General features: G+C 41.5%; 1 protein-coding gene across 1 annotated transcript in view; it reads left to right on the top strand.

Moving 5' to 3' along the window:
- Nucleotides 1–26,142, top strand: part of LOC139750933 (kinesin heavy chain-like) — a 442,650-nt gene that overhangs the window by 355,082 nt on the left and 61,426 nt on the right. The window contains exons 14-17 of the mRNA XM_071665845.1: nucleotides 3,788–3,925; nucleotides 4,337–4,492; nucleotides 17,646–17,834; nucleotides 18,057–18,192. Coding sequence (XP_071521946.1) covers nucleotides 3,788–3,925; nucleotides 4,337–4,492; nucleotides 17,646–17,834; nucleotides 18,057–18,192 — 619 coding nt within the window. The remainder of the gene's footprint in view (nucleotides 1–3,787; nucleotides 3,926–4,336; nucleotides 4,493–17,645; nucleotides 17,835–18,056; nucleotides 18,193–26,142) is intronic.

The following is a 26,142-nucleotide window of genomic DNA, read 5'->3' as shown; positions in this document are numbered from 1 at the left end:
GGTTGTGGTTATGGATAAGGGGCTCTGGTTTGGCAGTATTAACATGACAGTTAGAGAGCGGATGTAAGGGAATGAGGCTTATTATTTTTGTCTGTGCTCTTGGTGCTGCCTTGCTAATGCAAGATGTAATAGCAAATATATAAAAAGATTACTTTGATTTTCATTTATTTACATAGATATTTTCACATCAGAATTACATCTTTAGAATGCCAGTCTCTGAATTTTCCAAGAGATATCTAGCTGTTATACAAGTCACCATATTGGTGGGTTCAGAAAAAGCCCAGGCAACTTAGTGCTCTCTGTATGATGAGCACAACCTGCTATGCAAGTCATCCTATGATGACTTTCTATTTAAGGGTTAATTCATATTTGAAGGTAACATTTCATTTGGAACCTGATTAAGTTAATTGACATTTTTAGTTTATTGCAGCACGTTTTTCAGTTCTCTACTGAATCAGATGCTCATGTTTGTGATTTTCTCTTTATAGACATGAGATTTGACATTCTCACAAAAAGAATCCAGAATGTATAGATCTGGAGACTGAAACCCATTCATTAGTGCTGCGTTATTCAGAGCAATGGTCCTTTAAGCATTTCTCGAACCACTAGCTTGTTTTGAGAGTTTATGGCCCCCCATTATATTTTGAATTTTAAAAAATCTGATTTCTTAGAGAAAAGTATACAGAATCTGAATTTGAAATTTCAAGTTGTATGGTTGAGGATGAAAAACTGGGCATTTTCATTATCTGCTTGGAAAGATTCAGAAATACCCAATTTAATCTTGGATGGAGTTTGTTCTTACAGCATTTTTCTGTACTGAGCCTAGAAATGAGAAAATAGGGGAAGCTGATGTTGCATACACAACACCTTGTTTTTTTTTTTCCGCTTTGTCGCCGTCTCCCGCGCTTGCGAGGTAGCGCAAGGAAACAGGCGAAAGAAATGGCCCAACCCACCCCCATACACATGTATATACATACGTCCACACACGCAAATATACATACCTACACAGCTTTCCATGGTTTACCCCAGACGCTTCACATGCCCTGATTCAATCCACTGACAGCACGTCAACCCCGGTATACCACATCGATCCAATTCACTCTATTCCTTGCCCTCCTTTCACCCTCCTGCATGTTCAGGCCCCGATCACACAAAATCTTTTTCGCTCCATCTTTCCACCTCCAATTTGGTCTCCCACTTCTCCTCGTTCCCTCCACCTCCGACACATATATCCTCTTGGTCAATCTTTCCTCACTCATTCTCTCCATGTGCCCAAACCATTTCAAAACACCCTGTTCTGCTCTCTCAACCACGCTCTTTTTATTCCCACACATCTCTCTTACCCTTACGTTACTTACTCGGTCAAACCACCTCACACCACACATTGTCCTCAAACATCTCATTTCCAGCACATCCATCCTCCTGCGCACAACTCTATCCATAGCCCACGCCTCGCAACCATACAACATTGTTAGAACCACTATTCCTTCAAACATACCCATTTTTGCTTTCTGAGATAATGTTCTCGACTTCCACACATTCTTCAAGGCTCCCAGAATTTTCGCCCCCTCCCCCACCCTATGATCCACTTCCGCTTCCATGGTTCCATCCGCTGCCAGATCCACTCCCAGATATCTAAAACACTTTACTTCCTCCAGTTTTTCTCCATTCAAACTTACCTCCCAGTTGACTTGACCCTCAACCCTACTGTACCTAATAACCTTGCTCTTATTCACATTTATTCTTAACTTTCTTCTTTCACACACTTTACCAAACTCAGTCACCAGCTTCTGCAGTTTCTCACATGAATCAGCCACCAGCGCTGTATCATCAGCAAACAACAACTGACTCACTTCCCAAGCTCTCTCATCCCCAACAGACTTCATACTTGCCCCTCTTTCCAAAACTCTTGCATTTACCTCCCAAACAACCCCATCCATAAACAAATTAAACAACCATGGAGACATCACACACCCCTGCCGCAAACCTACATTCACTGAGAACCAATCACTTTCCTCTCTTCCTACACATACACATGCCTTACATCCTCGATAAAAACTTTTCACTGCTTCTAACAACTTGCCTCCCACACCATATATTCTTAATACCTTCCACAGAGCATCTCTCTCAACTCTATCATAAGCCTTCTCCGGATCCATAAATGCTACATACAAATCCATTTGCTTTTCTAAGTATTTCTCACATACATTCTTCAAAGCAAACACTTGATCCACACATCCTCTACCACTTCTGAAACCACACTGCTCTTCCCCAATCTGATGCTCTGTACATGCCTTCACCCTCTCAATCAATACCCTCCCATGTAATTTACCAGGAATACTTAACAAACTTTTACCTCTGTAATTTGAGCACTCACCCTTATCCCCTTTGCCTTTGTACAATGGCACTATGCACGCATTCCGCCAATCCTCAGGCACCTCACCATGAGTCATACATACATTAAATAACCTTACCAACCAGTCAATAATACAGTCACCCCCTTTTTTAATAAATTCCACTGCAATACCATCCAAACCTGCTGCCTTGCCGGCTTTCATCTTCCGCAAAGCTTTCACTACCTCTTCTCTGTTTACCAAATCATTTTCCCTAACCCTCTCACTTTGCACACCACCTCGACCAAAACACCCTATATCTGCCACTCTATCATCAAACACATTCAACAAACCTTCAAAATACTCACTCCATCTCCTTCTCACATCCCCACTACTTGTTATCACCTCCCCATTTGCGCCCTTCACTGAAGTTCCCATTTGCTCCCTTGTCTTACGCACTTTATTTACCTCCTTCCAAAACATCTTTTTATTCTCCTTAAAATTTAATGATACTCTCTCACCCCAACTCTCATTTGCCCTCTTTTTCACCTCTTGCACCTTTCTCTTGACCTCCTGTCTCTTTCGTTTATACATCTCCCACTCATTTGCATTTTTTCCCTGCAAAAATCGTCAAAATGCCTCTCTCTTCTCTTTCACTAATACTCTCACTTCTTCATCCCACCACTCACTACCCTTTCTAATCAACCCACCTCCCACTCTTCTCATGCAACAAGCATCTTTTGCGCAATCCATCACTGATTCCCTAAATACATCCCATTCCTCCCCCACTCCCCTTACTTCCATTGTTCTCACCTTTTTCCATTCTGTACTCAGTCTCTCCTGGTACTTCCTCACACAAGTCTCCTTCCCAAGCTCACTTACTCTCACCACCTTCTTCACCCCAACATTCACTCTTCTTTTCTGAAAACCCATACAGATCTTCACCTTAGCCTCCACAAGATAATGATCAGACATCCCTCCAGTTGCACCTCTCAGCACATTAACATCCAAAAGTCTCTCTTTCGCACGCCTGTCAATTAACACGTAATCCAATAATGCTTTCTGACCATCTCTCCTACTTACATACGTATACTTGTAGAAGACTAAAATATCAGCACATTCAGCTTCAGTTGGAATTGAAGTCAAAATTTGGATATTTGGTATGCAAAAGCCCACCAATGACTTTTAATCCACGACTGCATTGCTTTCAATTTCCCACTCACATTTTTATAGTTTAATCACATTTCACAGTCATACATCATCCTTTGCCAGTCATGATTTGTTCACCAGAAACTGTAGTTAGAAATTTACTGATTATTGTTTTGACTCTTGAATACAACACTGATTTCAAGTGGATGCAATATTGTTCTTTTCTGGCACACTAAACATTTTGCCTTGCTTTAATCAAGATACTACATAAATATTTGACCATGCTGCAATAATTCTGTCCTCAGCTGGCTGTGTTACGAGATGAAATTACTGCGAAACAGCAACAGATTGATGAGCTCACAGATGAAAACCAAAAGAAAGCAGCCACAGAAGAACAGTTGAAGGCAGAATATGAGAAACTCAAGGCTGAGGTTGCTGAAAAGGTAGGTGTTAATGTTTCAAGTGTCTTTTAAGTTTGTTTCTTGTGTACTGTTAGTTATAAATCTCTTGTGATTATCTAGTGTATTTCTGATAAGAAGCACAGGTGTTGCATACTTTTCTCAGGAGTTGAATAATAGGACTATGTTTTGTCTCCAAATCTGACACCACTGTTAATGTACCACATTGTGCTCCCATAAGCAATGCTGCATATTTGCATTTGCAATTTTTTTAAACAATACTATTTAGTACAAGGTGGATGTTTCAATTAAGCAGTGTAATATTTTGAATGATTTTAAAAATGACAGATAGAAGTGATAGTTGTTTATGTTTATTGCTGTCATTCATCCTTTACTCTTTTTGTGTGTACAAAAATTACATGTTTCTAGTAGCATTTCTTATACTTTCTCTCCCAGACGGCCAAATTGAATGAGCTGACAACTGTTCATGAGCGCAAGGAACAGGCACGACAGGACCTTAAAGGTTTAGAAGAGACCGTGGCTAAAGAATTGCAGACATTACACAATTTGCGTAAGCTGTTCGTGCAGGATCTCCAAACCAGAGTGAAGAAGGTAAATGAATATGAATTTGTTCATCATACTTGATCGCCATTTCCTGTGTTGGCAAGGTAGCACCAGGAAACAGACGAAGGATGGCCCATCCAATCATATACACATTTTTTTATTATTATTATACTATATTATATCATTATGCATTATATTATATTATTATAAGTATACATATGGAAGTAGGAGAGATGGCCAGAGAGCTTTATTGGAATGGAGGGATGTCTTGTGGAGGCGAAGGTGAAGATTTGTAGAGGTTTTCAGAAAAGAAGAGAGAATGTTGGGGTGAAGAGAGTGGTGAGAGTGAGTGAGCTTGGGAAGGAGACTTGTATGAGGAAGTACTAGGAGAGACTGAGTACAGAATGGAAAAAGGTGAGAACAAAGGACGTAAGGGGAGGGGGGGAGGAATGGGATGTATTTAGGGAAGCAGTGATGGCTTGTGCAAAAGATGCTTGTGGCATGAGAAGTGTGGGAGGTGGGCAGATTAGAAAGGGTAGTGAGTGGTGGGATAAAGAAGTAAGATTATTAGTGAAGGAGAAGAGAGAGGCATTTTGACGATTTTTGCAGGGAAATAATGCAAATGAGTGGGAGATGTATAAAAGAAAGAGTTGGGAGGTCAAGAGTAAGGCGCAAGAGGCTAAAAAGAGGGCAAATGAGAGTTGGGGTCAGAGAGTATCAGTAGATTTCAGGGAGAATGAAAAGACGTTTTGGAAGGAGGTAAATAAAGTGTGTAAGACAAGGGAACAAATGGGAACATTGGTGAAGGGGGCTAATGGGGAGGTGATAACAAGTAGTGGTGATGTGAGAAGGAGATGGAGTGAGTATTTTGAAGGTTTGTTGAATGTGTTTGATGATAGAGTGGCAGATATAGGGTGTTTTGGTATACCACATTGTTCCAATTCACTCTATTCATTGCACGCCTTTCACCCTCCTGCATGTTCATGCCCCCGATCATCAAAATCTTTTTAACTCCATCTTTCCACCTCCAGTTTGGTCTCCCAATTCTCCTCGTTCCCTCCACCTCTGACACATATATCCTCTTTGTCAATCTTTCCTCACTCATTCTATCCATGTGACCAAACCATTTCAAAACAACCTATTCTGCTCTCTCAACCACACTCTTTTTATTACCACACATCTCTCTTACCCTTTCATTACTTACTCGATCAAACCACCTCACACCACATATTGTCCTCAAACATCTCATTTCCAGCACATCCACCCTCCTCCACACAAATTATCTATAGCCCACGCCTCGCAACCATATAACATTGTTGGAACCACTATTCCTTCAAACATATTCATTTTTGCTTTCCAAGATATTGTTCTCGACTTCCACACATTTTTCAATGCTCCCAGAACTTTCACCCCCTCCCCACCCTGTGACTCACTTCCGCTTCCATGGTTTCATCTGCTGCCAAATCCACTCCCAAATATCGAAAACACTTCACTTCCTCCAGTTTTTCTCCATTCAAACTTACCTCCCAATTGTCTTGTCCCTCACCTCTTTTGTACCTAATGACCTTGGTCTTATTTACATTTACTGTCAGCTTTCTTCTTTCACAAACTTTACCAAATTCAGTTGCTAGCTTCTGCAGTTTCTCACCCGAATCAGCCACTAGCGCTGTATCATCAACGAACAACAACTGACTCACTTCCCAAGCCCTCTCATCCACAACAGACTGCATACTTGCCCCCCTCTCCAAAACTCTTGCATTCACCTTGCTAACAATCCCATCAATAAATAAATTAAACATCCATGGAGACATCATACACCCTGCTGCAAACCGACATTCACTGAGAACCAGTCACTTTCCTCTCTCCCTACTCATACACATGCCTTGCATCCTCGATAAAAACTTTTCACTGCTTGTAGCAACTTGCCTACTACACCATATATTCTTAATACCTTCCTTAGAGCATCTCTACCAACTCTATCAGACGCCTTCTCCAGATCCATAAATTTTACATACAAATCCATTTGTTTTTCTAAGTATTTTTCACATACATTCTTCAAAGCAAACACCTGATCCACACATCCTCTACCACTTCTAAAACCACACTGCTCTTCCCCAATCTGATGTTGTGTACATGCCTTCACCCTCTCAATCAATACCCTCCCATATAATTTCCCAGGAATACTCAACAAACTTATACCTCTGTAATTTGAACACTCACCTTTGTCCTCTTTGCCTTTGTACAATGGCACTATGCATGCATTCCGCCAATTCTTAGGCACTTCACCATCAGCCATGCATACGTTCAATATCCTTACCAACCAGTCAACAACACAGTCACCCCCTTTTTTTCAATGAATTCCTCTGCAATGCCATCTAAACCTGCTGCCTTGCTGGCTTTCATCTGCAGACTGAACTTCATTGGGAACCAATCACTCCCCTCTCTTCCTACTTGTACACATGCCTTACATCCTTTATTAAAAAGGTTTCACTGCCCATAGCAACTTGCCTCCCACACCATATATTCTTAATACCTTCCACAGAGCATATCTATCAACTCTATCAGATGCCTTCTCTAGATCAATAAATGCTACATACAAATCCATTTGTTTTTCAAAATATTTCTCACATACATTCTTCAAAGCAAACAACTGATCCACACATCCTCTACCACTTCTGAAACCACTCTGATCTTCCCCAATTTGATGCTCTTTACATACCTTCACCCTCTCAATCAATACCCTCCCATACAATTTTCCAAAAATACTTGACAAACTTATGCCTTTGTAGTTTGGACACTCGCCTTTATCCCTTTTGCATTTATACAATGGCACTATGCATGCATTCCGCCAAGCCACAGACACTTCATGATCCATACATACAATGAATATCATTACCAACCAATCAACCAGTTCAATTGCAAAACCATCCAGACATCCACTGCCTTGCCAGATTTCATCTTCTGCAAAGCTTTCTCTGCCTCTTCACTCTTAACCAAACCTTTCTCCCACCGCTTATTGCGCACCACCTAGACCAAAACATCCTACATCTGCCACTTGATCATGAAATTCACTCAACAAACCTTCAAATCACTCACTCCATCTTCTCACTTCATCATTACCTGTTAATACTTCCCCACTAGCCCGTTTCACCGATGTTCCCATTTGTTACCTTATCTTACGCACGTTATTTACCTCTTTCCAAAACATCTTTTTGTCCTCCCTAAAGTTTAATGATACTCTTGCACGCCAACTCTCATTCACGCTCTTTTTTAATCCTTGCACCTTCCTCTTGAACTCCTGCCCCACTCTTATATATTATATACATCTTCCAGTGATTTGCGCTCCTTCCTTGTATCATCCAAATGCTTCTCCTTTCTCTTTTACTAACATCTTTACTTCTTCGTCCCACCAGTCACTACCCTTTCTAATCTGCCCACCTCCCACCTTTTTTATGCCACATGCATCTTTTGCACATGCCATCACTGCTTTCCTAAATGCATCCCATTCCTCAACCGCTCCCCTCACATCATTTGCTCCCACATTTTTCCATTCTTCACTCAATACCTCCTTGTACTTTCTCACACATTTGTCCTTTCTCTTCTCCACAAGATTCTCTCTTCTTTTTTGAAAACCTCTACAAATCTTCACCTTCACCTCTGCAAGATAGTGATCAGACATCCCTCCAGCTGCCCCTCTCAGCACATTAACATCCAAAAGTCTCTCTTTTACACACCTGTCAGTCAACACATAATCCAATAATGCCTTTTGATTCTCTCTCTTGCTCACATATGTATACTTATGTATCTTTCTCTTTTTAAAGCAGGTATTCCCAAGTATATCTCTCTTTTTAAACCAGGTATTCCCACTCACAGTCTTTTTTCAGCACACTTCTCTTCACCATTTCCATTCACAGCACTGAATATCCCATGTACACCAACTGCCACATTACTCACCTTTGCATGTAAATCACCAATCTCTAATAGTTTTTATTTTGTTTTGAAATGTATCTTTGATATATTAAACTTTTGTTTTAGTGATTTTTATAATGGAAATTTAAGCTTTTTAATGAAGTAAACCCCACTGTCATATGAAATTAATAAAGAAGTCAGTGATCTTTGTGTTGAGGAAGAGTTGTTGTAGATGACTTAAAACTTTACATAGGATATGGTTATTAAGCATAGGATGGAAGTCTTTTCTGGAGAGTATACATTGAGAAAATCGAAAGGATTACAAGAATGAGAGATGAATTGGTTTTCTTTTTTTGATCACATATTTACTACAAGAATGAGTGTGCAGAAAATGTTGGAAAAATGGATTGCAGAATCTACTGAAATTTTATGGTAACAGGGAGGAACTGTAAAGATAAAATGAAGGATTTCTTTAAAGAGTAGCATAAGCCAGGAGTGGTTGAATGAGTTCAGTGGAATTGGGGAGGTACTGTAATGTTGTGGTGAAATTTAGGAATATTATATCAGATTATGTTTAATGCATTCATTTATGGAGCTGTAAGAGGAGTATAGCAGACTAGAATAAGGAGGAAGTGCTAAGGACAGTGTAATGCTATGTACCTATATTTTTTATTATTATGATTAATCGCCGTCTCCCGCGTTAGTGAGGTAGCACAAGGAAACAGACAAAAGAATGGCCCAACTCGCCCACATACACATGTATGTACATAAACGCCCACACATGCACATATACATACCTATACATTTCAACGTATATATACATATGCATGCACAGCCATATATGTATATACACGTGTACATAATCATACTTGCTGCCGTCATCCATTCCTGTCGCCATCCCACCACACATGAAATTACACACACACACACACACACACACACACACACACACATACACATACACACACATACACATACACATACACACACACACACACACACACACACACACACACACACACACACACTAATCCCATGAGGTAGTGCTAGGAAAAGACCAAAAAATGCCACATTCTTTCACACTCAGTCTTCAGCTGTCATGTGTAATGCACCAAAACCACAGCTCCCTTTCCACATCCAGGCCCACAAAGCTTTCCATGGTTTATCCCAGATGCTTCACATTCAGCCAGGATCAGTCCATTGACAGCATGTCAACCCTGGTGTACCACATCATTCCAATTCACTCTATTCCTTGCCCACCTTTCACCCTTCTGTATGTTCAGGCCCCAATTGCTCAAAATCTTTTTCACTCCATCCTTCCACCTACAATTTGGTCTCCTGCTTCTCGTTCCCTCCACCTCTGACACATATATCCTCTTTGTCAGTCGTTCCTCACTCATTTTCTCCATGTGACTAGACCATTTTAACACCCTCTTTTGCTCACTCGACCCCACTTTTGTATTATCACATACCTCTCTTACCCTTTCATTACTTACTTGATCAAACCACCTCACACCACATATTGTCCTCAAACATTTCATTTCCAACACATCCACCCTCCTCTGCACAACCCTATCTATAGCCCATGCCTTGCAAACATATAACATTGTTGGAACCAATATTCCTTCAAACATGCCCATCTCTGCTTTCCAAGATACCCTTCTTGCCTTCCACACATTCTTCAACGTTCCCAGAACCTTCGCCCCCTCCCCTACCCTGTGACTCACTTCCACTTCCATGATATTATCCGGTGCTAAATCCACTCCCAGATAGCTAAAACACTTCACTTCCTACAGTTTTTCTCCATTCAAACTTACCTCCCAATTAAGTTGTCCCTCAACCCTACTGAACCTAATTACCTTGATCTTATTCACATTTACTCTCAGCTTTCTTGTTTCACGCACTTTACCTAACTCAGTCACCAACTTGTGCAGTTTCTCACACGAATCAGTCACCAGTGCTGTATCATCAGCAAACGACAACTTACTTGCTTCCCAAGCCCTCTCATCTACATCATACTGCATACTTGCCCCTCTCTCCAAGACTTGCATTTACCTCTCTAACCACCCTATCCATAAACATATGTACCTATTTATTATTATTTATTTTGCTTTGTCGCAGTCTCCCGCGTTAGCAAGGTAGCGCAAGGAAACAGACGAAAGAATGGCCCAACCCACCCACATACACATGTATATACATACACGTCCACACACACAAATATACATACCTATACATCTCAACGTATACATATATGTACACACACAGACATTTACATATATACGCATGTACGTAATTCATACTGTCTGCCACATACCCCGCCACACACGTAATAACAACCCCCTCCCCCTCATGTGCATGAGGTAGCGCTAGGAAAAGACAACAAAGGCCACATTCGTTCGCACTCAGTCTCTAGCTTACATGTATAATGCACCAAAACCATAGCTCCCTTTCCACATCCAGGCCCCACAGAACTTTCCATGGTTTAGCCCAGACGCTCCACATGCCCTGGTTAAATCCATTGACAGCACATCGACCCCAGTATACCACATCGTTCCAGTTCACTCTATTCCTTGCACGTCTTTCACCCTCCTGCATGTTCAGGCCCCAATCACTCAAAATCTTTTTCGCTCCACGTTTCCACCTCCAATTTGGTCTCCCACTTCTCGATCCCTCCACCTCTGACACATATAGCCTCTTTGTCAATCTTTCCTCACTCATTCTCTCTATGTGACCAAACCATTTCAAAACACCCTCTTCTGCTCTCTGAACCACACATCTCTCTTACCCTATTATTACTTACTTCGTCAAACCACTTCACACCACATATTGTCCTCAAACATCTCATCTCCAACACATCCACCCTCCTCCGCACAACTCTATCCATAGCCCACGCCTTGCAACCATATAACATCGTTGGAACGACTATTCCTTCAGACATACCCATTTTTGCTTTCCAAGATAATGTTCTCGACTTCCGCACATTCTTCAACGCTCCCAGAACTTTTGCCCCCTCCCCCACCCTATGACTCACTTCTGCTTCCATGGTTCCATCCCCTGCCAAATCCACTGCCAGATATCTAAAACACTTCACTTCCTCCAGTTTTTCTCCATTCAAACTTACCTCCCAATTGACTTGTCCCTCTCATTTACTCTCAGCTTTCTTATTTTACACACTTTACCAAACTCAGTCACCAGCTTCTGCAGTTTCTCACATGAATCAGCCACCAGTGCTGTATCATCTGCAAACAACTGACTCTTTTCCCAAGCTCTTTCATCCACAACAGACTGCATACTTGCCCCTCTTTCCAAAACTCTTGCATTCACCTCCCTAACAACCCCATCCATAAACAAATTAAACAACCATGGAGACATCACACACCCCTGCCGCAAACCTACATTCACTGAGAACCAATCACTTTCCTCTCTTCCTACACATACACATGCCTTACATCCTCAATAAAAACATTTCACTGCTTCTAACAACTTGCCTCCCACACCATATATTCTTAATATTAAACCTTCCACAGAGCATCTCTATCAACTCTGTCATATGCCTTCTCCAGATCCATAAATGCCACATACAAATTTATTTGCTTTTCTAAGTATTTCTCACATGCATTCCTCAAAGCAACACCTGATCCACACATCCTCTACCACTTTTGAAACCGCACTGCTCTTCCCCAGTCTGATGCTCTGTACATGCCTTCACCCTCTCAATCAATACCCTCCCATATAATTTCCCAGGAATACTCAACAAACATATACCTCTGTAATTTGAGCACTCACTTTTATCCCCTTTGCCTTTGTACAATGGCACTATGCAAGCATTTTGCCAATCCTCAGGCACCTCCCCATGAGTCATACATACATTGAATAACCTTACCAACCAGTCAGCAATAGAGTCACCCCCTTTTTTGATAAATTCCACTGCAATACCATCCAAACCCGCTGCCTTGCCGGCTTTCATCTTCCTCAAAGCTTTTACTACGTCTTCTCTGTTTACCAAATCATTTTCCCTAACCCTCTCACTTTGCACACCACCTTGAACAAAACACCCTATATCTGCCACTCTATCATCAAACTCATTCAACAAACCTTCAAAATACTTACTCCATCTCTTTCTCACATCACCACTACTTGTTTTCACCTTCCCATTAGCCCCCTTCACTGAAGTTCCCATTTGTTTCCTTGTTTAACCCACTTTCTTTACCTCCTTCCAAAACATCTTTTTATTCTCCCTAAAATTTACTGATATTCTCTCACCCCACCTCTCATTTGCCCTCTTTTTCACCTCTTGCACCTTTCTCGTGACCTCCTGCCTCTCTCTTTTATACATCTCCCAGTCATTTGCATTATTTCCCTGCAAAAATCGTCCAAATGCTTCTCTCTTCTTCATCCCACCACTCACTAACCTTTCTAATCTGCCCACCTCCCACACTCCTCATGCCTCAAGCATCTTTTGCGCAAGCCATCACTGCTTCCCTAAATACATCCCATTCCTCCCCCACTCCCCCTGCATCCTTTGTTCTCGCCTTTTTCCACTCTTTACTCAGTCTCTCTTGGTATTTCCTCACACAAATCTTCTTCCCAAGCTCACTTACTCTCACCACTCTTTTCACCCCAACATTCTCTCTTCTTTTCTGTAAACCTCTACAAATCTTCACCTTTGCCTCCACAAGATGATGATCAGACATCCCTTCAGTTGTACCTCTCAGCCCATTAACATCCAGAAGTCTCTATTTCGCACACCTATCAATTAACACATAATCCAATAACGCTCTCTGGCCATCTCTCCTACTTACATACATATATATATCTCTCTTCTTAAACCATGTAATCCCAATGACCAGTCCTTTTTCAGCACATAAATCTACAAGCTCTTCACCATTTCCATTTACAACCCTGAACACCCCATGTACACCAATTATTCCCTCAACTGCCACATTACTCACCTTTGCATTTAAATCACCCATCACGATAACCGTGTCTCGTGCATCAAAACTACTAACACACACACTCAGCTGTTCCCAAAACACTTGCCTCTCATGATCTTTCTTCTCATGCCCAGGTGCATATGCACCATTAATCACCCATCTCTCTCCATCCACTTTCAGTTTTACACATATCAATTTAGAGTTTACTTTCTTACACTCTATCACATACTCCCACCACTTCTGTTTCAGAAGTAGTGCTACTCCTTCCTTTGCTCTTGTCCTCTCACTAACCCCTGACTTTACTCCCAAGACATTCCCAAACCACTCTTCCCCTTTACTCTTGAGCTTCGTTTTACTCAGAGTCAAAACATCTAGGTTCCTTTCCTCAAGCATACCACCTACCTCTCCTTTCTTCTCATCTTGGTTACATCCACTTACATTTAGACACCCCAATCTGAGCCTTCGAGGAGGATGAGCACTCCCCACGTGACTCCTTCTTTGGTTTCCTCTTTTAGAAAGTTAAAATACAAGGAGGGGAGGGTTTCCAGCCCACCCACTCCCGTCCCCTTTAGTCGCCTTGTATGACATGTGAGGAATGCGTGGGAAGTATTCTTTCTCCCCTGTCCCCACGGATATGTACCTATAAGTACGTATTACAATGAGACATGGCAGAAAAGATAGGATTAGCATATTAGGCTCACCAAGTTGGTATAATGAGTAACACTGTTTCTGTCTGTCACCATGAACAAAACATAGCTGTCAATCTTAGTTTCTTTCAGGGACTGACCTCAATCACACATTTAGTTTTTCTCTTGGTTGCTGTTGTTATTTTCCCTCACGTTACATGAATTATCTTTTCAATTTTTTTTGTTTACCTTTATTATATTTCTTGGTATTATTTCAAACTTGATAGTTCTCTACCTCTCTTGCTGATATGATTTCAGTTTTGGTATGTTATTCTTGATATCTTCAATCTACTGCCATGCATAGATTTTCATGTACCTTTTCTTTCTTTTTAGGTTGAAGGGTTCGAGCTCTTTCAGCCTCTTATGACCATTCATTTCCCCCAGACTCTGCCTTGCTTTTGAAATTTTTTCCTCATGTTTGCCATCTCCAGGGTTAGTGGGTTAGTGCCACGAACAGATGATTACAGACCACATTTGCTCACATCTATTCTCCAGCTGTCATGAAACCACAGCACCCTATCCACAACCAGGCCCCACAACCCTTTCCATGGTTTACATGGCTGCTTTATGTGCCATGGTCCAGTCCATGTACAGCATGTTTTCCTCTGTATACCATATTTTTCTAGTTTACTCTATCCCATGCATAGTTTTCACCCCTTGCATGTTCAGGCCATGATCACTTGAAATCTCTCTTCATCTCCAGTATGGTCTCCCTTTCTCCTTGTCCCCTCCACCTCTGACACATATATCCTCTTTGTCAACCTTTCCTCACTCATTATCTCCAAATGTCCAAACAATTTCAGCACACATGTGTCAGCTTTCTCAGCCATAAGCTTCTTATTACCTTGCTTCTCTCTCACCCATTTATTGCTTATTCGATCAAGCCACTTCACACCAAAGAATGTCCTTAAACATTTCATTTCCATCACATCCACACTCTCTTGCACACCTATGCCTTGCTTCCATATGACATCATTGGGACTACCATATGGTATTCGCAAAAACTTCTTGTTCCCATATATTTTCAGTGGCAGTGTCACATGTACATTTTAGTACTTTGTCATCTTTCCTTTGGACTTGATTACCATCTGCAGACTATCAGGCCACTCCAGCAGCATTTTATTTTTCTCTGATAACCACATGACCACCGTTCTAGCTTTATGGCAAGGGTTACTATCTCACATAAAGTGATCACTCCCATGAACCTCATAAATAGGAAACAGATGGTTCTCTACCACCTTAATGTACTGCTTGATGTTCATTTTAGCGTTTTTGCTTAATGACAACCCTACCCTACCCATTGCGCCATTGAAGCAAACTCAAATCATCACACTCTTTTGGTGGTTCAAGGTCTTCACTGTGAAAGGATTCATTCTCTTGGCAACCACCAGCCTCTTCACTCTCCCATGCATTATTCTTCTGTTGCTCACTCCAGGCCTTATATTTCTTTGCAAATGCGAGTCATTTGCATCGAGTCATTTGCACTTCATTTCCATCATAAACATGGATTTGGTATCTGGCTTGCATGAGAAAATGTGAAGGTCCTTTAGCAGGTGATGGTTCTTTCAGACATGTTTCCTAGGAGTTTTGGATGGTGCATCTTGAGTTTGACACCTGAAATGTGAGGTTGCTGCAATACTCCTTGTCTTACGAGGTCATATGTAGATCTAGAATTCTTCCTTGGGTGGCCATGGATATGATTTGGTTTTGGGATGACATAAAGAAGACTATGTGCATTAATTGGAAAGGATGCTAAAGAATTATGTGGCAGTTGTATGGGAATAAATCTGTTAAGATTATCTGGAAAAGTGGATGCATGAGTGTTGAGTGATGGAAGTGACTAAATTTGATATAAGTGAGGAGAATAAGTGAGAAGCTTCACATCCCCCACATTTCCTAGAATCCCCGTGCTTGTCACTTTTTCTGCATTCAGTAACTTCCATCACTCTAGCAATGAACTCTTTTGCTCTTACTTCTCCTTGTATATCAGTTTCTAGAAGAAGGAACTGAAGAAGAAGCTGAGCAACAAGAAGTCATCCTCCTTGGAGGCTCAGGCTGGGGTGTCTAAATTTGTGTGGGTTTAACTAATATAGGAGAGGAGAGGTAAGTAGTGTGTTTGAGGAAAGAAACCTTGATGTCCTGGCTCTGTGTAAAACAAAACTCAAGGGCAAAGGGGAAGAATGGTTTGAAAATGTTGTTGGGGTTGAAGTCAGTGGTTAGTGAGAGGACAAGAGCTAAGGAAGGAGTAGCACAACTCTTGAAGCATGAGTTGTAGGAGTGTGTGATAGAGTGAAAGAAAGTAGATTCTAGATTGATGTAGGTAAAATTGAAAGTGGATGGTGAGGGATGGGTGATCATTGTTGCTTATGCACCTGGTCATGAGGAGAAAGATCATGAGAAGCAAATGTTTTTGGGATCTGCTGATTGTGTGTTTCAACAGTTTTGATGTAAGAGACTGGGTATTAGTGATGGGTGATTTAGATGTGAAGGAGAGTAACATGGCAGATGAGGGTATAACTGTGGAGCATGGGGTATTTAGTGATGTGAACAGCTTTCAGAGTTGTGTGCTGAAAAAGGACTGGTGATTGGGAATACCTGGTCTAAAAAGAGGGATATACACAAGTATACATGTGTGAGTAGGAGAGGTGGTCATTGGGCATTATTGGATTATATTAACTGACAGATGTGTGAAAGAAAGACTTTTGGATGTAAATATGCCAAGAGGTGCAGCTGGTGGGATGTCTGTTCACTATCTTGTGGCGGTGAGAGTGAAGATTTGTTGAGGTTTTTGAAAAAGTTGAAGCAATGTTGGTGAAAAGAGAGTGGTGAGAGTAAGTGATCTTGGAAAAGAGTCTTGTATGATGGAATACTAGGTGAACTTAAGTGTAGAATGCCAAAAGGGGAGAGTTAATGAAGCGAGGGAAGTGGATGAGGAAGAGGATGTATTTAGGGAAGCATTGCTAACATGTGCAAGAGATGCATTAGGCATGCAAAAGGTGGGAGGTGGGCAGATAAAAAAGGGTAGTGAGTGATGGGATGAAGAAGTAAAGTTGCTAATGAAAGAGGAAAGAGAGGCATTTGGGTCATATTTATTGGGAAGGAGTGCAAATGATTGGGAGATATATAAGAGAAAGGAGCAGAAAGTCAAGAGGAAGGTGCAGGAGTTGAAAAAAATGGCAATTGAGAGTAGGGGTGAGCAAGTATCAGTACTCTCTGAGAAGTAGATGTTTTGGAAGGAGGTATATAATGTACAGAAAACAAGAGAACAGATATGAACATTGGTGAAGGAGCAAAATTGGAAGTGATAACAGGTGTGGATGAAGTGAGGAGGAAATGGAGTGAGAATTTTGAAAGACTGTTATATGTTCTGTGAGAATGATAATGAAGAGATTGTGCAGTTAAAGGGGAAGGGAGACAAGAGACTGTTGAGATTGAGATGGAAGTACAAATTGTGGGCATACTTGGTTGAGAGGCTTTTTTTGGAGGATTGATTAAATCAAATAAGGATAGAAATGAGTGAGGGAGTCTCCATGAGCCACCCTGCTAATAATCAGAGAGCCTGTTGGATACTGATAAACCACCTAACTAGATAATGTAAGATAGCTTATTGATAGGTACATATATTTGTATATCTTAATCTTCTCTTTTAAAAAGATTTCAATATTTTTCTAGTCTGCATCTGGAGAAGAGACTGATGAATCTGGTGGATCATTAGCTCAGAAACAGAAGATTCAGTTCTTGGAGAACAACTTGGACCAGTTGACCAAGGTTCATAAACAGCTGGTCAGAGATAATGCTGATCTACGGTGTGAACTTCCCAAACTAGAAAAGAGACTTAGAGCTACAATGGAACGGGTAAAGGTAAGAAATGAAAAAGGCTGCATTTAACAAAGAAATGTAGTGGCTTGATTTTTTCTATTAGTTGGCACTGAAGTGAAAGTATGTGATATTTGCTCATTTTTGGCATTTATACTTTACATTGCTCATTATCACTAAATCTTTTAGAACACATACATTGCTTGATTTATACAGTGTTGTCCTTTTAGTTTTCTTTTTTATTTATAGTGACCTTTATGTCATCAGGCACTAGAAACTGCATTGAAGGAGGCTAAGGAAGGGGCAATGAAGGATCGCAAGAGATATCAACAGGAGGTTGACAGAATTAAAGAAGCAGTGCGGCAGAAAAACCTCCAACGTAGGGGCACTGCTGCCCAAATTGGTATGTTGATACAGGTTACTGATCTGAAGTAATGAAGATATATGATCATGCTGTGATATTCTGGTGGTAACCATGTTGTGTTTGCTCTTTTTGTCCTTGTATATGATTTTTTGGTCTATTTTTCTTGAATTGTGTTAGCTTATGACTTCTAATGAAATTCCTGAGTGAGCTTTGTTTATTAATGTTGCTGGGGCTAAATTTCAGATTGATACATTTATTCCAGAAAGCTGTTTCCTATGATAGCTTGATAAATCAGATTTCAGATTTTTACTTTCATACACTCGAAAAGTTGATTTCCTAGTATTGACTTTGTCAGAACATGTTGGGTTATCTTTATATTGTAACTGCTTTAATTGATCCTTGTCTCAGGTTTGAAGATAGACCATGATATTACATCTGAGCTAGAAATCCTTAAGTATGTCCAAATCTTTAGATAGGAATAAATTTTTTTTTCTTTTTTTGCGCTTTGTCTCTGTCTCCCGCGTTTGCGAGGTAGCGCAAGGAAACAGACGAAAGAAATGGCCCAACCCACCCCCATACACATGTATATACATACGTCCACACACGCAAATATACATACCTACACAGCTTTCCATGGTTTATCCCAGACGCTTCACATGCCTTGATTCAATCCACTGACAGCACGTCAACCCCGATATACCACATCGCTCCAATTCACTCTATTCCTTGCCCTCCTTTCACCCTCCTGCATGTTCAGGCCCCGATCACACAAAATCTTTTTCACTCCATCTTTCCACCTCCAATTTGGTCTCCCTCTTCTCCTCATTCCCTCCACCTCCAACACATATATCCTCTTGGTCTATCTTTCCTCACTCATTCTCTCCATGTGCCCAAACCATTTCAAAACACCCTCTTCTGCTGTCTCAACCACGCTCTTTTTATTTCCACACATCTCTCTTACCCTTACGTTACTTACTCGATCAAACCACCTCACACCACACATTGTCCTCAAACATCTCATTTCCAGCACATCCATCCTCCTGCACACAACTCTATCCATAGCCCACGCCTCGCAACCATACAGCATTGTTGGAACCACTATTCCTTCAAACATACCCATTTTTGCTTTCCGAGATAATGTTCTCGACTTCCACACATTCTTCAAGGCTCCCAGAATTTTCGCCCCCTCCCCCACCCTATGATCCACTTCCGCTTCCATGGTTCCATCCGCTGCCAGATCCACTCCCAGATATCTAAAACACTTCACTTCCTCCAGCTTTTCTCCATTCAAACTCACCTCCCAATTGACTTGACCCTCAACCCTACTGTACCTAATAACCTTGCTCTTATTCACATTTACTCTTAACTTTCTTCTTTCACACACTTTACCAAACTCAGTCACCAGCTTCTGCAGTTTCTCACATGAATCAGCCACCAGCGCTGTATCATCAGCGAACAGCAACTGACTCACTTCCCAAGCTCTTTCATCCCCAACAGACTTCATACTTGCCCCTCTTTCCAAAACTCTTGCATTCACCTCCCTAACAACCCCATCCATAAACAAATTAAACAACCATGGAGACATCACACACCACTGCCGCAAACCTACATTCACTGAGAACCAATCACTTTCCTCTCTTCCTACACTTACACATGCCTTACCTCCTCGATAAAAACTTTTCACTGCTTCTAACAACTTGCCTCCCACACCATATATTCTTAATTAAACCTTCCACAGAGCATCTCTATCAACTCTATCATATGCCTTCTCCTTTTATTCCTGGACAGGTTTGGATGGTATTGCAGTGGAATTTATAAAAAAAAGGGGGTGACTGTATTGTTGACTGGTTAGTAAGGTTATTTAATGTATGTATGACTCATGGTGAGGTGCCTGAGGATTGGCGGAATGCGTGCATAGTGCCATTGTACAAAGGCAAAGGGGATAAGAGTGAGTGCTCAAATTACAGAGGTATAAGTTTGTTGAGTATTCCTGGTAAATTATATGGGAGGGTATTGATTGAGAGGGTGAAGGCATGTACAGAGCATCAGATTGGGGAAGAGCAGTGTGGTTTCAGAAGTGGTAGAGGATGTGTGGATCAGGTGTTTGCTTTGAAGAATGTATGTGAGAAATACTTAGAAAAGCAAATGGAGTTGTATGTAGCATTTATGGATCTGGAGAAGGCATATGATAGAGTTGATAGAGATGCTCTGTGGAAGGTATTAAGAATATATGGTGTGGGAGGAAAGTTGTTAGAAGCAGTGAAAAGTTTTTATCGAGGATGTAAGGCATGTGTACGTGTAGGAAGAGAGGAAAGTGATTGGTTCTCAGTGAATGTAGGTTTGCGGCAGGGGTGTGTGATGTCTCCATGGTTGTTTAATTTGTTTATGGATGGGGTTGTTAGGGAGGTAAATGCAAGAGTTTTGGAAAGAGGGGCAAGTATGAAGTCTGTTGGGGATGAGAGAGCTTGGGAAGTGAGTCAGTTGTTGTTCGCTGATGACACAGGGCTGGTGGCTGATTCATGTGAGAAACTGCAGAAGCTTGTGACTGAGTTTGGTAAAGTGTGTGGAAGAAGAAAGTTAAGAGTAAATGTGAATAAGAGCAAGGTTATTAGGTACAGTAGGGTTGAGGGTCAAGTCAATTGGGAGGTGAGTTTGAATGGAGAAAAACTGGAGGAAGTGAAGTGTTTTAGATATCTAGGAGTGGATCTGGCAGTGGATGGAACCATGGAAGCGGAAGTGGATCATAGGGTGGGGGAGGGGGCGAAAATTCTGGGGGCCTTGAAGAATGTGTGGAAGTCGAGAACATTATCTTGGAAAGCAAAAATGGGTATGTTTGAAGGAATAGTGGTTCCAACAATGTTGTATGGTTGCGAGGCGTGGGCTATGGATAGAGTTGTGCGCAGGAGGATGGATGTGCTGGAAATGAGATGTTTGAGGACAATGTGTGGTGTGAGGTGGTTTGATCGAGTGAGTAACGTAAGGGTAAGAGAGATGTGTGGAAATAAAAAGAGCGTGGTTGAGAGAGCAGAAGAGGGTGTTTTGAAGTGGTTTGGGCACATGGAGAGGATGAGTGAGGAAAGATTGACCAAGAGGATATATGTGTCGGAGGTGGAGGGAACAAGGAGAAGAGGGAGACCAAATTGGAGGTGGAAAGATGGAGTGAAAAAGATTTTGTGTGATCGGGGCCTGAACATGCAGGAGGGTGAAAGGAGGGCAAGGAATAGAGTGAATTGGAGCGATGTGGTATACCGGGGCTGACGTGCTGTCAGTGGATTGAATCAAGGCATGTGAAGCGTCTGGGGTAAACCATGGAAAGCTGTGTAGGTATGTATATTTGCGTGTGTGGACGTATGTATATACATGTGTATGGGGGGGGTTGGGCCATTTCTTTCGTCTGTTTCCTTGCGCTACCTCGCAAACGCGGGAGACAGCGACAAAGTATAAAAAAAAAAAAAAAATTTATTCCTATTCTAAAAATAGGAATAAATGTCCAGGAATAAAATTCCCAGTCACCAGCTTTCATGAACTATATCAAATTTTTATCGGATTTGGTGAGATTAGTCCCAGTAATATTACATGGACGTGAGGTGTAGGCTGTTGATTTGGCTTTGTGGAGAAGAGTGGATGCATTAGAAGTGAAATATTTGAGGACAATATACGGTTTGATCGAATGGATAATGAAAGGGTAAGAGAGATGTGTGATAATAAAAAGAGTGTGGTTGAGTGAGTTGAAGAGGGTGTGCTGAAATAACATGAACAGGTGGAGAGAATGAGTGAGGAAAGGTTGACAAAGAGGATATGTGTGTTATAAGTGGAGGGGACAAAGAGAACAGAGAGATCAAATTGGAAATGGAAGGATAGAGTGAAAAAGATTTTGAGGGACAGGACCTGAACAAGCAGGAGGGTGAGAGGCATGCATGGGATAGAGTAAATTGGAATTATGTGGTATTCTGAGGTCAACTTGCTTTCATTGCTTGTGGATAGGGAGCTGTGGCTTGGGTGTATTACACCTGACAATTAGAGAATGGATGTGAGTGGATGTGGCCTTTTCTTCAACTGTTCCTGGCTTGCCTTGCTAATGTGGGAGAGGGCAATCAAGGATGTTAAAGAAAAATCCTGTGTTCTGCCTAAATTTATAAATGGGCCTAAAGTTCATGTGTGTTTGATTTTTAGATATTAAAAAGCGAGATATACATAAGTATACATATGTAAGTAGGAGAGATGGCCAGAGAGCGTTATTGGATTACGTGTTAATTGACAGGCGCGCGAAAGAGAGACTTTTGGATGTTAATGTGCTGAGAGGTGCAACTGGAGGGATGTCTGATCATTATCTGGTGGAGGCTAAGGTGAAGATTTGTATGGGTTTTCAGAAAAGAAGAGTGAATGTTGGGGTGAAGAGGGTGGTGAGAGTAAGTGAGCTTGGGAAGGAGACTTGTGTGAGGAAGTACCAGGAGAGACTGAGTACAGAATGGAAAAAGGTGAGAACAATGGAAGTAAGGGGAGTGGGGGAGGAATGGGATGTATTTAGGGAATTAGTGATGGATTGCGCAAAAGATGCTTGTGGCATGAGAAGAGTGGGAGATGGGTTGATTAGAAAGGGTAGTGAGTGGTGGGATGAAGAAGTAAGAGTATTAGTGAAAGAGAAGAGAGAGGCATTTGGGCGATTTTTGCAGGGAAAAAATGCAATTGAGTGGGAGATGTATAAAAGAAAGAGACAGGAGGTCAAGAGAAAGGTGCAAGAGGTGAAAAAAAGGGCAAATGAGAGTTGGGGTGAGAGAGTATCATTAAATTTTAGGGAGAATAAAAAGATGTTCTGGAAGGAGGTAAATAAAGTGCGTAAGACAAGGGAGCAAATGGGAACTTCAGTGAAGGGCGCAAATGGGGAGGTGATAACAAGTAGTGGTGATGTGAGAAGGAGATGGATTGAGTATTTTGAAGGTTTGTTGAATGTGTTTGATGATAGAGTGGCAGATATAGGGTGTTTTGGTCGAGGTGGTGTGCAAAGTGAGAGGGTTAGGGAAAATGATTTGGTAAACAGAGAAGAGGTAGTAAAAGCTTTGCGGAAGATGAAAGCCGGCAAGGCAGCAGGTTTGGATGGTATTGCAGTGGAATTTATTAAAAAAGGGGGTGACTGTATTGTTGACTGGTTGGTAAGGTTATATAATGTATGTATGACTCATGGTGAGGTGCCTGAGGATTGGCGGAATGCGTGCATAGTGCCATTGTACAAAGGCAAAGGGGATAAGAGTGAGTGCTCAAATTACAGAGGTATAAGTTTGTTGAGTATTCCTGGTAAATTATATGGGAGGGTATTGATTGAGAGGGTGAAGGCATGTACAGAGCATCAGATTGGGGAAGAGCAGTGTGGTTTCAGAAGTGGTAGAGGATGTGTGGATCAGGTGTTTGCTTTGAAGAATGTATGTGAGAAATACTTAGAAAAGCAAATGGATTTGTATGTAGCATTTATGGATCTGGAGAAGGCATATGATAGAGTTGATAGAGATGCTCTGTGGAAGGTATTAAGAATATATGGTGTGGGAGGAAAGTTGTTAGAAGCAGTGAAAAGTTTTTATCGAGGATGTAAGGCATGTGTACGTGTAGGAAGAGAGGAAAGTGATTGGTTCTCAGTGAATGTAGGTTTGCGGCAGGGGTGTGTGATGTCTCCATGGTTGTTTAATTTGTTTATGGATGGGGTTGTTAGGGAGGTGAATGCAAGAGTTTTGGAAAGAGGGGCAAGTGTGAAGTCTGTTGGGGATGAGAGAGCTTGGGAAGTGAGTCAGTTGATGTTCGCTGATGATACAGTGCTGGTGGCTGATTCATGTGAGGAACTGCAGAAGCTGGTGACTGAGTTTGGTAAAGTGTGTGAAAGAAGAAAGTTAAGAGTAAATGTGAATAAGAGCAAGGTTATTAGGTACAGTAGGGTTGAGGGTCAAGTCAATTGGGAGGTGAGTTTGAATGGAGAAAAACTGGAGGAAGTGAAGTGTTTTAGATATCTGGGAGTGGATCTGGCAGTGGATGGAACCATGGAAGCAGAAGTGGATCATAGGGTGGGGGAGGGGGCGAAAATTCTGGGAGCCTTGAAGAATGTGTGGAAGTCGAGAATATTATCTCGCAAAGCAAAAATGGGTATGTTTGAAGGAATAGTGGTTCCAACAATGTTGTATGGTTGCGAGGCGTGGGCTATGGATAGAGTGGTGCGCAGGAGGATGGATGTGCTGGAAATGAGATGTTTGAGGACAATGTGTGGTGTGAGGTGGTTTGATCGAGTAAGTAACGTAAGGGTAAGAGAGATGTATGGAAATAAAAAGAGCGTGGTTGAGAGAGCAGAAGAGGGTGTTTTGAAATGGTTTGGGCACATGGAGAGAATGAGTGAGGAAAGATTGACCAAGAGGATATATGTGTCGGAGGTGGAGGGAACGAAGAGAAGAGGGAGACCAAATTGGAGGTGGAAAGATGGAGTGAAAAAGATTTTGTGTGATCGGGGCCTGAACATGCAGGAGGGTGAAAGGAGGGCAAGGAATAGAGTGAATTGGAGCGATGTGGTATACCGGGGTTGACGTGCTGTCAGTGGATTGAATCAGGGCATGTGAAGCGTCTGGGGTAAACCATGGAAAGCTGTGTAGGTATGTATATTTGCGTGTGTGGACGTATGTATATACATGTGTATGGGGGTGGGTTGGGCCATTTCTTTCGTCTGTTTCCTTGCGCTACCTCGCAAACGCAGGAGACAGCGACAAAGCAAAAAAGAAAAAAAAAAAAATTATGAAATCATGACTGGATCATACTTTAGAGTGTTATTTGTGCACAATAGATTTTTTGGTAATAGATAATTGTAGACTTCATTTGAAAATTGTTTTGTCATAATATAGATCCTCATGTTCTTAGTTTATGGTATCAAAGAAACTGAGCGAAAGCCTCATGGCCTCATATTATTTGACTTTTATCTGATGCCCATGACCTGGATTCTGCTAGTCTTTCACTGTTGTATGAATTGTTTTGCTTTTCACATTGTGTCTAGGTGGAAATTTTTCAAGAATGGGCATTCAATATCTTATTTGCTCTTGATAGGTGCATATATAATCCTTTTGCATGATGTAATCTTATAAGCTCCTCTCAGCTAAAGGTGATTGAATAGTAGAGATTAGTTGTGTAAAACCATTATTTTAATGTACAACATAAAAGAATATCCGTGGGGATAGGGGAGAAAGAATACTTCCCACGCATTCGTCACGTGTCGTAGAAGGTGACTAGAGGGGACGGGAGCAGGGCGCCATAAATCCTCCCCTCCTTGTATTTTAACTTTCTAAAATGGGAAACAGAAGGACTCACGTGGGGAGTGCTCATCCTCCTCGAAGGCTCAGATTGGGGTGTCTAAATGTGTGTGGAAGTAACCAAGATGTGAAAAAAGGAGAGATAGGTAGTACGTTTGAGGAAAGGAACCTGGATGTTTTGGCTTTCAGTGAAACGAAGCTCAAGGGTAAAGGGGAAGAGTGGTTTGGGAATGTCTTGGGAGTAAAGTCAGGGGTTAGTGAGAGGACAAGAGCAAGGGAAGGAGTAGCAGTACTCCTGAAACAGGAGTTGTGGGAGTATGTGATAGAATGTAAGAAAGTAAATTCTAGATTAATATGGGTAAAACTGAAAGTTGATGGAGAGAGATGGGTCATTAGTGGTGCATATGCACATGAGCATGAGAAGAAAGATCATGAGAGGCAAGTGTTTTGGGAGCAGCTGAATAAGTGTGTTAGTGGTTTTGATGCACAAGACCGGGTTATAGTGATGGGTGATTTGAATGCAAAGGTGAGTAATGTAGCAGTTAAGGGAATAATTGGTATACATGGGGTGTTTAGTGTTGTAAATGGAAATGAAAAGCTGGTAGATTTATGTGCTGAAAAAGGACTGGTGATTGGGAATACCTGGTTTAAAAAGCGAGATATACATAAGTATACGTATGTAAGTAGGAGAGATGGCCAGAGAGTGTTATTAGATTAC

Source organism: Panulirus ornatus, chromosome 10 (genome assembly GCF_036320965.1).
Source record: "Panulirus ornatus isolate Po-2019 chromosome 10, ASM3632096v1, whole genome shotgun sequence".
NCBI classification, from domain to species: domain Eukaryota; kingdom Metazoa; phylum Arthropoda; class Malacostraca; order Decapoda; family Palinuridae; genus Panulirus; species Panulirus ornatus.
The sequence above is the reverse complement of the archived record's forward strand: the minus strand, read 5'-3'. Positions and strand labels throughout refer to the sequence as shown.